General features: G+C 42.9%; 1 protein-coding gene across 1 annotated transcript in view; it reads left to right on the top strand.

The window, feature by feature from the left end:
- sorcs3a (sortilin related VPS10 domain containing receptor 3a) overlaps positions 1-17,453 on the top strand; it is a 249,537-nt gene that overhangs the window by 137,051 nt on the left and 95,033 nt on the right. The window contains exon 7 of the mRNA XM_085911312.1: positions 6,441-6,559. Coding sequence (XP_085767438.1) covers positions 6,441-6,559 — 119 coding nt within the window. The remainder of the gene's footprint in view (positions 1-6,440; positions 6,560-17,453) is intronic.

The following is a 17,453-nucleotide window of genomic DNA, read 5'->3' as shown; positions in this document are numbered from 1 at the left end:
TCCTGTCACTTCCAACGTTGGAAGGCGGGATGTTGAACGCGACAAGCAGATGCGCAGTAAACTCCCTTGGTAGGTAAAAAGGACGGCACTTAATGATCACAAACTCCGCCAGTGGCGAGCAGTGCCTGCACACAACTACAGAGTCCCGGCACCATTCGTCGCGGATGTAGACACATATACCTCCTCCACGCGATTTTCCTCCTTTTTCAATGGACCGGTCCGCTCGATAGCACGCTAGCCGCTCCAGTTGCACAGCAGAGTCCGGAATGTTGACATTCAGCCAAGTTTCAGTGAACACGAGCACACAGCAGTTACTCACTGCCCGGTTCGTGGATCTCAGCAGATGAATGTAATCCATTTTGTTGTCCAGCGACCGGACGTTCGCCAGAAGAATGGAAGGCACGGCCGGGCGAGTTGGGTTCGCCGCTAGCCTGGCCCGGACGCCTCCGCGCTTTCCCCTCTTCTGCCTCCTCGCACACCGCTTCCGACGCTGCTTATCCGGGGTAGGAGTAGCAGACGAGTCCGGCGGTGATTCAGGCCGGAGTAGTCCCATTGCCTTTAATGTCCCCGTATTAAAGTTCAAAACGCCGCAAAACTCGCTTTCGCCGATGTCAAGCAGAACCTGCCTGCTGTACTTCTAGCACAACAAATGTGCTATAATAATTAATAAAACAAACAAATAAACTATAAAAACATTAATAATTAATTTATTAATTAATTTATTATTTAATCTGGTGTTGCACACAGTGGTCCACAGTGTGCACAGGGAGCTTGAAACATTGGTTCTGTGCAAGGTGCGTTTAATGACCACTCACACGGTCAGGAAGCCGAAGGGTCGGCCTCCTTACTGCAAGTCTGATGCTGGCAGTCTTTCCAACAAGATCCGGTCCGGGTCGAGCCTCCTGGTTGAGCCACAAGCCAGCTGACGCTTTAGATTTAGTAAATTTCCATTTTTAGGTTTCTTTTCTATTTTCATTTTTAATTTCTGACTGATGTTTTCCAGTAGACTCAGGGTGCATTCAACGGCTACTCACTTCTTCACAAAACTCAATAGTTCCACCAAAAGCAATGATGAGTAAGTGATCACATTGCAGGGAGTAAGTGGAACCATACAATTTACGAAAATCTATTAGCCTGACATTCTGTGTCTTCCCAGGGCTATGTTTAGCAAGTGTAGAAAATTAGAACAGGTTTCCCCATTCCCCAAGCAAAGTTAGGAGGTCAAAAATAAAGTGAGATTTAATTTTTGTTTTAAAGGTTTGAAAAACCAAAAATAAAACTGTTGTTTTGGTTTTCTGTGTGTACATAAAAACACACACAAAAACCCCCCGAAACTACAGTACAGCAAAGGCTTGGAGCACAGTCTTTTGAGGTCTGCATGCGGCACTTAACACGTTGCACATTTAAAAGACAAATAATGAGCTTGAAATACATGAAACATGACAAAATAGCTTATTCATTCAACTTATCTCCCAAAAGTGAATACATATGAACAAAAGGATGGCCATTGTTTACAAATACAGTGTGATGTATGGAAGTACACACAGGCACTCGTATCTACTATGTCATTTGCGCATGTGTGGAAGTTGAGCTGGTCTGTTTCATCTCGTGGATATGTTCATTACTGAAAAGGCCCCACATTAAAACCTGCTCTTAAAAACATTTGTCGTCCAGCCTCTTAAATATAACATACAATTAGTGGCTTTCGTTTTTTCCTCATGTGGTTATCACGTGACTCAACTCTTCAGTGTGAACCCCCGTAATCTTGTGGTCTCGCCGGTGCAGCTGGGTGTTGTTAACAAATGTGTTACAGTCTCTCTCTTTTTATATGGTTGTTATCACGTGAACTCAACTCTCAGCATGAACCCTGTGATCTTGTGGTCTCACGGGTGCAGCTTTCTGGAAGCTCAATGAGCACTACAGCAGTCGGGTGTCACAATGGTTTAAGACCCGCTAAACAACAATGTTGAGTAACATTGGTTTGCAAAGCTTTGTTCACGCACCAAGGCAGATATTTCCTGACAGTTTGCGTCAAAAACCGAATATGTTGAGTATCGAGGCGATTGACTTCCGGGGTTCCACTCTAGACATCTGTGGCTTTGACTCACTTGCAACCCGTTATGATCCTCATTAGAGCTGTCACTATCGAATATTTTCAGAATAAATTTTTCTGTCAATTAATCAAATCATCTCATTAAATTTCATGTAAGTGTATTTTAAAACCTTTTTCTCCATTTAAATGTTTGTCAACCGGTTACTGTTGTTTATTTGGAAATGATCAGTGATTAAAAACACAACTAAACAACAATTAAACAATACCACACAAGTGTGATTATTGTTGAGAGTTTTTGTTGCACTACTTATGAAACTTTCTGAAATGGATTTTGTTACAAGTTCTGTGATTATGTTCCAAAGTAAAAGCATCTAACAAGTTTTGGTTAAACATTCAAGTCTATTTTCTTGATTGACTATACCAGGGGTGGGCAAAGCTCTTGACTTGTAGGCCGAATTGGGTTCTAAATTTTGACCGGGGGCCTGAACCATGAGCAGATGGATGTAATGTTTGTGTGAAGTAATATAAACGACGTATAAAGGTCATTGCATAAAAGGTTTTGGCCTTTAGTAGTAAAGCATGGATATTTGAAAAATGCTTTTTGAAAACAAATGCATTTATTAACAGCATTAAAAAAAAAATTCACCAAAAAAACTACTGTTAGTGATTCTCATTAAATACGACACTGTTATTATGAATAACAGTTTGCATCACTTCAGCGCCTGCAAGTCAGATTTATGAAAGATGTTTATCTTATGAGGCGAAATCACATCAAACGGCAAACATTCTGACCAAATACATCATCTTAAAAAATAAGTGAAAGAATACTATCTATCAAAATAAAGTAATAAAGAACTCAAAACGGCAACACGGTGATGGATAGCTGAAAATCAGAGCAGAGCTTTAACTCAGAAACACCTGGTGACAGAGGTGAAGAAATGGGAAATACTTCCTTAAAGTCGACCTTAAGAACTTTAAAAGTTAAGATTAGTTGCAAACAATTGGTGAATCAATGTCCTTGAGCACCCTGCATTGTTTGAAAATGAGAATGGTCGCTAATTTCAATCCCTGCTATTTGTACAAATTATTTTCAAAATGCATTTTCTTTTTACAACAAACTTGAGAAAAGTCCCCTCCATTTTCAGTGGGAACAGTGTTGTTGGTCGCCCCGTTTTTGTTAGTGCATCATATAGTCTGGAGTAAAACTTGGTGTCGCAATTCTTAGGATAGATCTGAGGTGTTGGTCCGTTAGCCAAGATTTGTTACGGCGCTTTGCTGATGTTCATGTAGCTGAACGTCTGCTCACACACGTAGGTCGAGCCAAATTATCCACTCTTTGTTAAACACTCCAGGGGGAGGTTTGTGGGTGGCTTTAGCGTAAAACTATATCTGAAAGCTCAGCGCGCAAATTATGAGAATGCTATCGTCACAGGCCACACTCGAAATTTGACACTGATAGAAATAGAACGCGGAGTACGCTGGGTCCGTACTTCTGAGTACCGTAATTTTCAGACTATAAGTCGCTCCGGAGTATAAGTCGCACCAGCCATAAAATGCACAATAAAGTGAAAAAAAAAACATACTTAAGTCGCACTGGAGTATAAATTGCACTTTTGGGGCAAATTTATTCATCAAAATCCAACACCAAGAACAGACATGAACGAGCAACAACAGGCTAAACAATAGGTATGCTAACGTGACATAAACACAAACAAAGAGCTGAGAACGGGCCTGACGTAACATTCAGAGTTATTCTAATAACTATTACATAAATAACATGTTTATAAAACCATCTGTCACTCCAATTCATTAAATAAATCAATCGTCCTTTATGCGCGCCGTCGGACTCGTCGTGATTTGCATTTCTAATTACTCCACAGACCCATATAACAATATATAAAGTATATTTCAAATAACTGTCATATTATAACAATATTATCAAACCATCTGTGTCACTCCAAATCATTAAATCCATCGATCGAATTCCTCGACCTTTGTCAACAACGCCGCGCGTGGGCACTGACGTCAGCCTCGTCGTTATCTAGTATATAACTATATTGTAGCGTTAACAAAGTACAAGCAAAGACGTGGGTTTGGTAAACGGCTCTTTATTTAACGAAACAAGAGTTCAACGAGGCAACAACTACTGAACTTCCAGCCACAGACGTGGAAGAGAGCTCCATAGAATAGGACCGGGCATGCGTAAAAGCCATGTCCAAGCCCCATCCACCGTCCCGGGACAGCCAACCGGACGAGCGCCGGCCCCAGTCTTCCATCCACGGAGGTGAAAGAAAGCTCTGTAGAGTATGGCCGGGCGTGTGTAAAAGCCATGTCCAAGCCCCATTCACCGTCCCCGGACAGCCACCCGGCCGAGCGCCGGCCCCCGACTTCAGATTCACGGAGGTGAAAGAGAGCTCCGTCGAGTCGGGCCGGGCGTGCGTAAAAGCCATAATAGTTTTTCAAACCTTCTTTATCACTCCATTAAATCCTTCAAACTCTTCGTCCTCCATGTCACTTACAAACAAAGCCGCTAATGATGCCGGTAGTACGTGGGGCCCCTCGTCATCTTCGTCATCTCGTGATCGAATCTTTGTCCTTTACGTAAACAACCGCCGAGCTACTGACGTCACTTGAAATTCAAATTACAGCAATCCTTTGCTACATCGCGGTTCGTTTATTGTGGTTTCTCTTTCTTTTTTATTATTTTTTTTGAATTTTGAAAATTTTTGAAAAAATTCACATTTAAGTCACTCCTCATTATAAGTTCCCCACCCAAACTAAGAAAAAAAACGCGACTTATAGTCTGAAAATTACGGTATATACACGCACTTGTGAGTGTGCACTGAGCTTTCTTACACGGCTTCCGGGAGTAAATCCTAAGGCGGCATTTCCCCATCTATTGGGGAAACGCAGTCATTGCAGGAAAAATGACCAAAAAAAATTAATAATACAATTTAGTCAGGTTCGGCGGGCCGGAATAAACGACCCTGTGGGCTGGATGTGGCCCACGAGCCGTAATATGGCTAGACAACACCAATTGATGAATAATTTATGTTGACAGGCTGACAGTAGATTCATTCATTCATTCATTTTCTGAACCGCTTAGTCCCCACGGGAGTCGCGGGCGTGCTGGAGCCTATCCCAGCCGTCATCGGGCAGTAGGCGGGGGACACCCTGAACTGGTTGTCAACCAATCGCAGGGCACACAGAGACGAACAACCATTCGCACTCGCACCTAGGGACAATTTGGAGTGATCAATCGGCCTATCAAGCATGTTTTTGGGATGTGGGAGGAAACCGGAGTGCCCGGAGAAAACCCACGCGGACACGGGGAGAACATGCAAACTCCACACAGGGAGGATTCCAGGTGGAATCGAACCCGCACCCTCCTAACTGCGAGGCGGACGTGCTACCCACTGTTCCACCGAGCCGCCGCTGACAGTAGAGTAAAAAAAAGGTGTTAATATATTAATTTCGACAGGTCTTGTGCTCATTTCCTCCTAGATCTCCCTGCACCAGTGACGTGCGGTGAAAGGAGGCAAGGGAGGCCGTGCATCCCCTACCATCATGAAAAGGGGAAAAACCAAATTCAATTGTTTTTATTATAAAGTCATTTTCCTTTTAATTTCAGTAGTTTTGCATCATTTTGAACCAAAATCGCTGAATTTTTATAGTTATTTCAAAACCGAAGACGATTCGCTCAGAGGAGCCAACTTCCTGCCTCGCCTCCTCTGAGGATTGCGAAATTGCCTATGCTGACAGGCTATGCAGTTAGACTGAACTGCTGTTTGTCTCTATCTTGCTGTTTAAGTGTTCAAACACTGTGGCTATATTAACTAATTTCCGTAGTTAAGCTAATGTATAGAATATCTAGTGTTTTTTGTCATTTGTCTGTCGTGTTTCTTTAGATGAACAAAACGGCTTTGAACAGAGGCCTTACGGAGGCAACAAAAAAAGGTTCTCCAGCCTTATGACAGGGGGTGCTAGTGATCCTGGGATGTTTCATGCGCCCACCTGTAGAATAAGTGATCTCCAGTTCAAATTTACAGTGAACAACTGAGGAGCAGTCGTCCATTTGTTTTGTTTTATATTCGTTTTTTTGTACGCACGATCGAAAACAAGTTTTTGATTCAATGTGCTTTATTGATGAAATGGAATTTCAATGATAATAGTTCAAATTAAATAAATAATGAATACACTACTCTCGAGCAGTGTTCCCCAACCTTTTTTGTGACGGACAAATCCGACGGTGTCGGAATAATTTTACGGGGGAATGACGTCAATGCCTCCCCAGTCATGAACCTCACCGCATGTCACTGCCCTGCACAGTACGTATGTACTGTAAATGATAAAATTACAAAGGTTTCACTGTATTTCCAATCCACAGACGTGCAGTATATCACTTGCAGAGCGCAGATGTGTACAGAAGCCAACAGGAACTACCCTTTCCCTGGATTCATTGACATCAGTTCACTGGTGGTTCAGGATGACTACATATTCATACAGGTGGGTGTAAAAATAATGTTTTTCGGGGGGAGGGGCTTGTGGATTATTTATGCCAATAAAGGCCAAAAGTCACCTATTAGAATTTTTTTACAGTTTTAAACAGTAAAACATTTATTGTATTGTAAAAGTGGAAATCAACAGGTCAACATTTCTTTACAAGAAAGTGTGCTATGCGGCCTAACCAGCATTTGGATTCATATTATGCTCGTGGGATATAAAATATACAGCAAAATCAACTCCCTTTATCCATCTCAGGGGGCGGCCATTTCGCTGTTTGCTGTGCTGAAAATGACAGCAGTCACCTTTTTGCCCTCGGCAAGCCTATCAATGGCATATTGTTTCTCAACCTTACAAATTAGCTCGATGGGATCATTGAAATATTGTAATTTTCGGACTGTAAGTCGCATTTTTTTTCATAGTTTGGGTGGGTGGGCGACTTATACTCAGGAGCGACTTATATGTGATTTTTTTTCAAAAATTTTTCCAAATTCGAAAATCTGCGATGTAGTGAAACCGCGATAAACAAACCGCGATGTAGCAAGGGATTACTGTCATTTAAACTGCAAGTGACGTCTCCGGCACCGCGCGGCGGTTGTTTACATAAAGGGCAAAGGATTCGATCACGGGATGACGAAGATGACGAAGGGCCCTACGTACTACCGGCATCAATCGCGGCTTTGTTTGTAAGTGACATGGAGGACGAAGAATTTGAAGAATTTAATGATTTGGAGTGACACAGAATGTTTGAAAAAGTATTATGGCTTTTACGCACGCCCGGTCCTTCTCAGCGGGAGCTCTCTTCCACCTCCGTGGCTGGAAGTTCAGTAGTTGTTGGCTCGTTGAACTCTTGTTTTGTTAAATAAAGAGCCGTTTACCAAACCCACGTCTTTCCTAGTACTTTGTTACCGCTATAATATAGTTATATACTAGATCTCTGCAGCGCACATGCGGCGTTGTTGACATAAAGAACAAGGAATTTGATCGATAGATTTAATGATTTGGAGTGACACAGATGGTTTGATAATATTGTTGTAATATGATAGTTATTTGAAATATACTTTATATATCGTTATATGGGTCTGTGGAATAATTAGAAATGCAACTTACAACGGGTCCGACGTCAGCATATGCGGCGTATACGCGGCATTGTTTACATAAAGCACAATCGGTGGATTTAATGAATTGGAGTGACACAGATGGTTTGATAAACGTGATATTTATGTAACACTTACTTGAATAACTCTGAATGTTACGTCAGGCTCGTTATCTCCTCGTTTGTGTATTTGTCACGTTAGCATACCGTATTGTTTAGCCTGTTGTTGCTGGTTCATGTCTGTTTTTGGTGTTGGATTTTGACAAATAAATTAGCCCCAAAAGTGTGACTTATACTCCGGCGCGACTTATATATGTTTTTTTTACTTTATTGTGCATTTTATGGCTGGTGCGACTTAAACTCCGGAGCGACTTATAGTCTGAAAATTACGGTACATAAATCCTTGCACTGCTTGATGACAAAAGTTCATGAAATAATCAAATTTCCTCATTCTAAAATCCTGAGTAAGAAATTCCAAATTAGTTTTTGGTACTTTTGGTGTGAAAGTACTAATAGACCCTTGCCACTTAAATTAACACATATGGGCAGTTTAATTAATTTCAGTCTTTAATTACCACCTTTTTTAATTGGGTTGCAAAACTGATTATTAAGAGAAAGCCATGCAAATACTTGGAGAACATTGAGGTCAGAGCTGATATTCAAACCTAAGATTTACGAGTGATAATGCTATCCAAGTGTAATACACTTCTGCCCCTCCAAATCAATATTTGTATTCAATTGTCATTGAATTATTGGACCTCATGTGGAATGTTTTAATATGGTGTTAGTTTAAAAGCTAAATAATTATTACAGATTTTTGGGCTAAGACACAAGTATTTTAATATTTATCTATGGTCAGACATTTTCACTGCCTGATTTGTTCAATTAATCATGATTAATGTGACAAATATATTTGAAATGGTGATGGTGGTGGAACCTCAAGGTAACACAGATGCAATTTCTCGTCTCTGTTTTAATTTCCACTATATCACGATTATCATGTATTATGACACTGGGTAAATGAGGGCACATACATTTATATTCAACAAAAAATGTCATTATAATCACAAAGGTGGTTTTGTTCAGTCCAACTCAAACTACATTATCGTACTCTGAGTGCTAGGGAATCAATCATACCAATTCCTTTTAAAGTTCATACTTCCTCTGGTTATCTTGCTATCGATCGCCTGCTCTTTCCCTTGATTGCATGTAGAACTCTTACTGCAGTGTTCTCCAAATATATAGGTCTAGGTAGGTCTGAGTAGGTTGGAGCTCTGTTTTGTATTGTCTATGTCTATTTTAGTTCATTTTCTACAGCAAACAATAACTTGTCAATACAACCTTACTGTTAGTTGAACTACTGAGACAAGTTCGGCTTTACATTTGCTTTAAATGTTTTCCACCAAGGCAATTTTGTTAACCAAATATCATTATAGAAAGTGAGTAGGTATGTGAAGGTGCACGCCTAGTTTGGACAGTTTGTTTCTTACAGGCCTGCACCTAGTTTGGACAGTTTCTTTCTTACAGGCCCGCACTGGGAGGATAAAAATAAATTTTATTAGGAGTGTGATATATTTTATTTTAAAACTAAAATCAATCAAACATTTTTTTGGGCCTGTGCTGCAGTTGTGAAATGGTAAACTGACCAGGGACCAAAAGTGAATAAAAAATAAAAGCCTTTGGAGCGATTTGAAAAAGGGAAACCAGACAAGTGATGAGCCAGATGTAAAGCTCTCATGAAGAAAAGAAGAAGCATTTCAGAGACAATATTAGTAGTCCTACTTAAAATATGTATTTATTTGTACAATTGATTCACACGTGACAAGCCCACCTGGCATAATGTGTGGTGACAGGCTCGCAAATGGCGTAATGAAGCCTTCATAATTGCCAACAAAAGCATTACCGTAATTTTCGGACTATAGGTCGCTCCGGAGTATAAGTCGCACCAGCCATAAAATGCACAATAAAGTGAAGAAAAAAAAAAAAAGTCGCACCGAAGTATAAGTCGCATTTTTGGGGCTAATTTATTTGTCAAAATCCAAAACCAGACATGAACCAGCAACAACAGGCTAAACGATACGGTATGCTAACATGACATATACACAAACGAGGAGCTGAGAACACGCCTTACGTAACATTCAGAGTTATTCAAGTAAGTATAACATAAATAACATGTTTATCAAACCATCTGTGTCACTCCAATTCATTAAATCCATCGATCGTGCTTTATGTAAACAATGCCGCGTATGTGCCACATATGCTGACGTCGAACCCGTTGTAAATTGCATTTCTAATTATTCTACAGACCCATATAACGATCTATAAAGTATATTTCAAATAACTATCATATTACAACAATATTATCAAACCATTTGTGTCACTCCAAATCATTAAATCCATCGATCAAATTCCTCGTTCTGTTTTGTCAACGCCTCGCGTGCGCTGCAGAGATCTAGTATATAACTATACTGTAGCGTTAACAAAGTACCAGGAAAGACGTGGGTTTGGTAAACTATTCTTTATTTAACAAAACAAGAGTTCAACGAGCCAACAACTACTGAACTTCCAGCCACGGAGGTGGAAGAGAGCTCCATAAAAAGGACCGGGCGTGCGTAAAAGCCATGTCCGAGCCCCATCCATCGTCCCCGGACAGCCACCCGGCCGAGCGCCGGCCCCCGACTTCCATCCACGGAGGTGAAAGAGAGCTCCCGTCGAGAAGGATCGGCCGTGCGTAAAAGCCGTAATAGTTTTTCAAACCTTCTGTGTCACTCCAAATCATTAAATCCTTCAAACTCTTACAAACAAACAAAGCCGCTAATGATGCCGGTAGTACGTAGGCCCCTTCGTCATCTTCGTCATCCCGTGATCGAATCCTTTGCCCTTTATATAAACAACCGCCGTGCGGCACGGGTGACGTCACTTGCAGTTCAAATGACAGTAATCCCTTGCTACATCGCGGTTCGTTTATCGCAGTTTCACTACATCGTGGTTTTTTGAATTTTGATAATTTGTGAAAAAAATCACATATAAGTCGCCCCCCCACCCAAACTATGACAGAAACGCGACTTATAGTCCGAAAATTACGGTAATTACCCTTCTTTCATGTCTCCCATTACCCCAAGATAGGCTTTTGTCATTGAACATCTGTCTGTGTCTCCAATAGAGAATTACTGGGACAGATGGTCTAGAAAACTCTACATTTCCCAGACAGCACACGAGGCTTAGTTGTGAAACTTAAATGTTTCCCTCAACAAATAATAATTGGACTATTGATTGTCCGAAGGCTTATTTACCAGTCCACTTTAGGATCCTCAAAGTGCATTGCAAGGACAGCATCCTTTTAATGCAACCCAGGGCATTGCTACTTATATAAAACAATATGAACAAGAAAATAGAACCAAATGCATTAGGATTAAAATGGAAGAACCACATTAATGATATGTACAATATTTTTTGTGCCCTCACTTGTCTAAACGTGGTATTCTGATTAATAGTGTGGCAGTGAAATATACATGCTTCTCTTTTAGCTGCTTCTTGATTCAACACATTCCAAAAGAATCAAGAAGCAGCTAAAAGAGAAGTATGCAGAGAAGAACAAAGAGGTGAAGAGAAGTATAAAAGCAGACAAAAGAAAATGGATGGAGGACATTGCAAGTGAAGCTGAAGCTGCTGCAAGAAAACAACACATGAAGATACTATGGACTCACAAAGACACTCCAATGAGAGACCCAGGCAGAGCACAGCAGTACTAGACAAGGATGGTAACCTCGTTAGTGGAAGGGATGCAATTAAGATGAGATGGACGGAACACTTCAAAGAAGTGTTAAATAGTACAGAGCCAAAAAACCCAATAACTGAAGAAGACAAATGTGAACTCAGCAACAGAACTGAAGAGATCATGGTAAATCAACCAACACTAAGTGAAGTCAAAGAAGCAATAAAAAGACTGCATAATGGCAAGGCGGCAGGAATTGACTCCATCACAGCCAAATTATTAAAAGCAGATGAAGAGTTTTCAGCAATGAAGGTACACCAACTGTTATAGAAAACACGGAAATGTGAGAAGATCCCAACAAAGTGGAGGAGAGGACTAATCATCAAACTAGCAAAGAAGGGAAATCTCAAAGAATGCAAAAACTCAAGAGGCATAACCCTGCTATTGGTAGTGGGAAAGATACTAGGCAGGGTTATAGTAGATCAAATAAAGAATGGAATCGATTGCAGGCTGACAAAGGAACAAGCAGGTTACAGGATAAGTAGGGGAATAACAGCAAATCTTCATATAGAGAAACATAATTAAACAAGTAAACGAGTGGCAAACAACACTATACTTAAACTTTGTAGACTTTGAAAAAGCCTTCAACTCTGTACATCACGAAAGCCTGTGGATTACCATGAAGAAGTATGGAATTCTGTAGAAGATTGTGAGAATGGTCAGACTATTTTATGAAGACTTCCAGTGTGCGGTGGAAGTATGTGAGTGGTTCAACATCAAAACCGGCGTAAAGCAAGGATGCAATATTTCAGGGTTCTTGTTTTTAATTGTAATAGACTGGATTATGAGAAGAACAGTTCAAGAGGGAGAAAATGGAATTAGATGGAAGATGACATCAAAACTTAATGATTTAGACTTTGCAAATGACATCGCGTTACTCTCCTCTACAAAACATCATATACACAATAAAACAACCCGAATGCATGCAGAAGCCAAGCAAGTAGACAAAATACACAAAAGACAAAAACAATGAGGATAAATGCAAAAAAAACAGGAACGAATCAAGATCAATGAGCAAGATATTGAGGATGTTCACTTACTTGGGAGCAATAGTATGTAAGGAGGGAGGCGATATGGAAGATCGAAAGAATAAGCTGTCAAAAGCAAGAGTTGCATTTGTCAAACATAAAAAGACCTGGAGCTCCAATGACATCTCAAGAAGAACCAAGCTAAAGCTTTATAAGACACTAGTAGTGCCAGTACTCCTGTATGGATGTGAAACGTGGAAAATGAAAAAATTAGACTGCAAGGCAATTGATAGGTTCCGTAGGTAGGTAGGTAGGTAGGTAGGTAGGTAGGTAGGTAGGTAGGTAGGTAGGTAGGTAGGTAGGTAGGTAGGTGTGAGTTAAACAGCAAAATACACCCAGTTTTATACATCTTTTTTTTATCACGGCTCAGCTTCAGAAAACTGGCAAGCCATGTTTGGTTGTAGTAACTGGATACCTGGCAACTATGATGTCATTTTCTGTTGACAGCAAGTAGAAAAATGCTCCCTCCCTCAGGTTGATAAAATATTCCACAAAAGATACACTAATCATAATACTGTGTTTTGACAAGATGGGATGCACTAACATCACTACAAAGAAAATTTTTGGGTGGAGTTCCCTTTAAGATATGCTCGTTTTCTACCTCAAATAAATGGTAAACTCAGTCTGCACAAAGCACGACATACTACATCAAGGATTTGTAAAATTGTATTATTTAATGTTTTGTAGAATATACTTTGTTTCCTTTGTAAGAGACTCACTATTGATGTGAATGGTCAAATTAACTAAGTGACTTGCCTGAAATATTGACACAAACATCCCTTACTCCTTAGGAAAAGCAGTACACTGCAACTAATAATAAAATAATCGGATGGATGGATAGATGGATGGATGGATGGATGGATGGATGGATGGATGGACGGACGGACGGACGGTCTGTCGGACGGATGGATGGTTATACCGCTGGACTGGACTTTTTGAATCATTAAAAAACAAAAACAACAAAAAAACAAAAAATGGGGCTGTCCTCGGGCTGGTGAGGGCCAGAGACAAAGCCTACAAGGCTGTGGATGAAGAGGGCATGAGATCAGCTAGGGCGAACCTGTCCCGGGGCATCAAGGAAGCGAAGAAGGCATTCTCTTCCAAGATTACTGCCCATTTCAAAGACAGCAGGGATGCTCGGAACCTGTGGCAAGGCATTCAGACAGTCACGGACTACAAGCCCGCGCCGCAGAGCTGTGAGGGCGACGTCCCTCTGCTCAACAAACTGAACCGCTTCTTTGCTCACTTCGACGCTCAGAACAGCACTTGCCCGCTGAAGACCCCACCCCCTCCAAAAGAGCAGCCCCTGTGCCTCTCTCCCGTCAGCGTGAGGAGGACGCTTGCCGCTATCAACACCCGTAAGGCGGCGGGCCCGGACAACATCCCGGGTCGAGCGCTGAAGGACTGTGCTGAGGAGCTGATGGATGTCTTCACGGACATCTTTAACATTTCCCTGCAGCAGGCCATCGTCCAGTCATGTTTCAAGGCTGCCACCATCATACCTGTGCCGAAAGATCCTGCTCCGTCCTGCATTAATGACTACCGCCCTGTGGCACTGACACCCATCGTCATGAAGTGCTTTGAGCGGCTTGTCATGGCGCACGTCAGATCTGTTCTTTCCCCCACCATAGACCCCTTCCAGTTTACGTACCGAGCCAATCTGTCCTCTGAGTATGCCGTCTGCTCTGCCCTCCACTCTGCCCTCACCCACCTTGAGAACAGAGATTCGTATGTGAGATTCACTTTTTTCACAAACAATTTTAATTTTAGGTAATTTAGTAATTCTTCTCTACCACCTGGAGCAGCATTTTGGAGAGGTGAAGTGACAGCAGAGGGCGTGACTCATCTGTCAAATCTGACAGGTGAGTCACGCCTTCATTCATCCATCAGCTGATAAAGACACGTCACAACTACAGCAGTGAAACTGATGAAGGCGGACGTACATGCCGAAACATGTCAGGTAATATAACCTAAAATTAAAATTGTTTGTGATAAAAGAACCAAAAAGCTGCATTCAACACTACTGTTCCACAGCGTCTCATCTGCAAACTAGACAAGCTGGGCCTCAGTACCTACCTTTGCAACTGGCTACTGGACTTCCTGTGTCAGAGGCCTCAGGTAGTACGTGTTGGCGACAATGTCTCCGGGAGCATCATGCTGAGCACGGGGCCCCTCAAGGCTGCGTGCTCAGTCCGCTGCTCATCACCCTGCTGACGCTTGACTGCACTGCAGCCTACAGTAGCAACAGCGTGCTGAAATATGCCGAAAACACGACTGTGGTGGGTCTCATCACCGGGGGCGACGAGACTCAATACAGGTCGGAGGTCGACCTTCTGGCCACGTGGTGCAGAGACAACAACCTCCTGCTGAACGTCAGCAAGACCAAGGAGATTGTTGTTGACTTCCGGAAGGGTCACACCCAACACCTGCCGCTGACCATCGACGGTGCTGTGGTGGAGAGAGTGAGCAGCACCAGATTCCTGGGGGTGCACATCAGTGAGGACCTCTCCTGGACCACCAACGCTGCGTCGCTGGCGAAGAAAGCTCAGCGCCGCCTGTACGTTCTGCGGAAACTCAGGCGAGCAAGTGCTCCTGCCGTCATGACCACATTCTACCGTGGCACCATTGAGAGTGTCCTCTCCAGTTGTATCGCTGTTTGGGGTGGTGGCTGCACTGAGTACAACATGAAGGCCCTGCAGCGCATAGTGAACACTGCTAAGTAAGATCATTGGGACTTCACTACCCTCCCTGAAGGACATTTACAACTCCTGTCTCACCCGCAAGGCGACCGCGATTGTGTGTGATGTGAGTCACCCCGCTCACTTTTTGTTTGATCATCTGCCCTCTGGGAAGAGGTACAGATGCCTGCGCTCCCGCACCACCAGAGTCACCAACAGCCTCATACTCCAAGCTGTCAGGATCCTGAATGCTCTCCCCTCTCCACCCTCGGCTGCATGTCCTGTTCTTTTGTGCTATATTTGGCTGTCTGCTGTATGCACGCTTGCTCCATTTTGCTCCTCTTATTTATCTATTTATTTATTGATCGTTTATTTATTGAGTTATTTGCTTATTACTTATTCATCGCTCTTGTCTATTCGTTTTTACTCTTTGTGCTATTTACTGTATGTGTTTTGTAGTGTGTCTCGTCACCGTGGGACTGTAGGAAACGTAATTTTTATCTCTTTGTGTGTCTTAACGTGAAGAAATTCACAATAAAGCAGACTTTGACTTTGACTTAAATCCTATAAATGTTTGCCAAATGGTCGCCAGACATTAGCCAACGGTTTTAGTGATTTTTCCTGTCTCAAATAATTTGAAACATGTTCAGAATTGCCTTGTGACAAGAAAAGTACAGGTAAATGTCTCGGAACCTTTAGGCAAACTTTGGTGACCTTAGACGAACCCTGACCTTTGCTACCTTTGGAAACACTCACAATTGTTCGCAGCTCAATGGTTTAGGGGCTTAACTTGAACTTACTACAATGATGGTAATATTCATTGATGGACACGTATATTTATATTTTCAGTCACCAATGGCCACCCCACTGGTCCATCATCATCATCATCATCATTATTTCAGCCCAGCCCAGTCTGTCACTCATTCACCTTGATTTTAACTGTGTTTTGGTAATCACTATGTTACTGTTATTACGTCACTGGTATTTTAGGAAGGTCAAGAAAAACAAGTGTTTATAGGGGCAAAAGCATGCATTTTAATCAGTTTGATAGAATTAGATAAATTGCTGATTGTCAATCATTTTCATGACCTGTAAGTGTTTTGGTGAGATTTCCATTCCTAATATTATTATTAGTAGTAACAGCAGTAGCAGTAGTAGTAGTGTCATGGTGTGGGCGATTTGTTTTGACCCACATTAAGAACGAACTCAGAGAGATCAAAGTGATCGTTAAGGATTTATTGAGATACTGTGGGTACTTATTGAGATACTGTGGGTTCCTTGATGGGGGAGTGCGTGAATTGTCACCAGAGAGGAGTGGATCTTAGCGGAGATCTGCGAGTGGGGTCCAGGAGCTGGAAGACAAAATCGATCTGTCAGATGGTTCAATGGTAACGCGGAGGAGGGCGAACGGGCCGACCGTAGAGCCAGGAGTCGTGGCGTAGGCGAGCAGGGTGGGAACGTAGTGTCAACAGCCGTAGAGGTGACCAACATCGTCTGACACTCAGGCCACGAGTTGCTGTCAGCAAGCTCCTTAAGAGCCTCCCCTTCACGAGCCTGATCAGCAGCACCTGTGGATCCTCGGCCACCCTGCTCACGAGATACTGTCGGCGGTACTTGGGCACTTGCCCAGGTTCTGAAAGGGGTGGCATCTCTTGCGTCCATAGCCACGGGTGAGTGGGGCTTCCACCCCCACACCCTTAAATTTCTCCCGCAACAGAACGTAGACAAAATCATACTAGAAACCCGCTCCGGGGAAGCATCCCCGACGCCAAAATATGGCGCCGTATGAAGGTGGTGGGGCAAAGCCCTCGGGACCCCCGCAGCCCGATTGAGGGTAAACCACGGAGCAACCGGGTCGGTATGGGCCTCGTGTTGCAGTGGTGCAGAGGTGTCGCTCATCCGATTGCGAAACCCTCAGTTAAACCTGAGACGTTCGGTTCGGGTGGCCGTCTGGAACGTACCCTCACTCCAGGATGACTCCCGCGTGCCCGCCTTGTCGGCGGAGCTCGCTCGGCTGGGCATCGTGGTGGCTGTTTTCTCTGAAGTGAGGCGGCCGGCCTCTGACGAGATCAGGGCAGGTGGATACACCTACGATTGGTCTGGTCGACCCGACAGTCAGCACAAGGAGGGTGTGGCCATTGCAGTGGCTGACCGGGTGGCTTCGCAGATAAGAGGTCACGTCGGTCTCGGAGCGTATTATGAGACTACGGCTCGCACACTCGTTGGGCGTAGTATCCTTTGTCGCGGTGTACGCTCCCACCGGGACGAGTGAGCTGTCTGCGAAAGAAGACATCTTCATCACAGTTCTTCAACACCGACC

The sequence above is a fragment of the Syngnathus leptorhynchus genome, chromosome 5, assembly GCF_054491065.1.
Source record: "Syngnathus leptorhynchus isolate UIUO chromosome 5, UIUO_Slep, whole genome shotgun sequence".
Classification (NCBI taxonomy): domain Eukaryota; kingdom Metazoa; phylum Chordata; class Actinopteri; order Syngnathiformes; family Syngnathidae; genus Syngnathus; species Syngnathus leptorhynchus.
The sequence above is the reverse complement of the archived record's forward strand: the minus strand, read 5'-3'. Positions and strand labels throughout refer to the sequence as shown.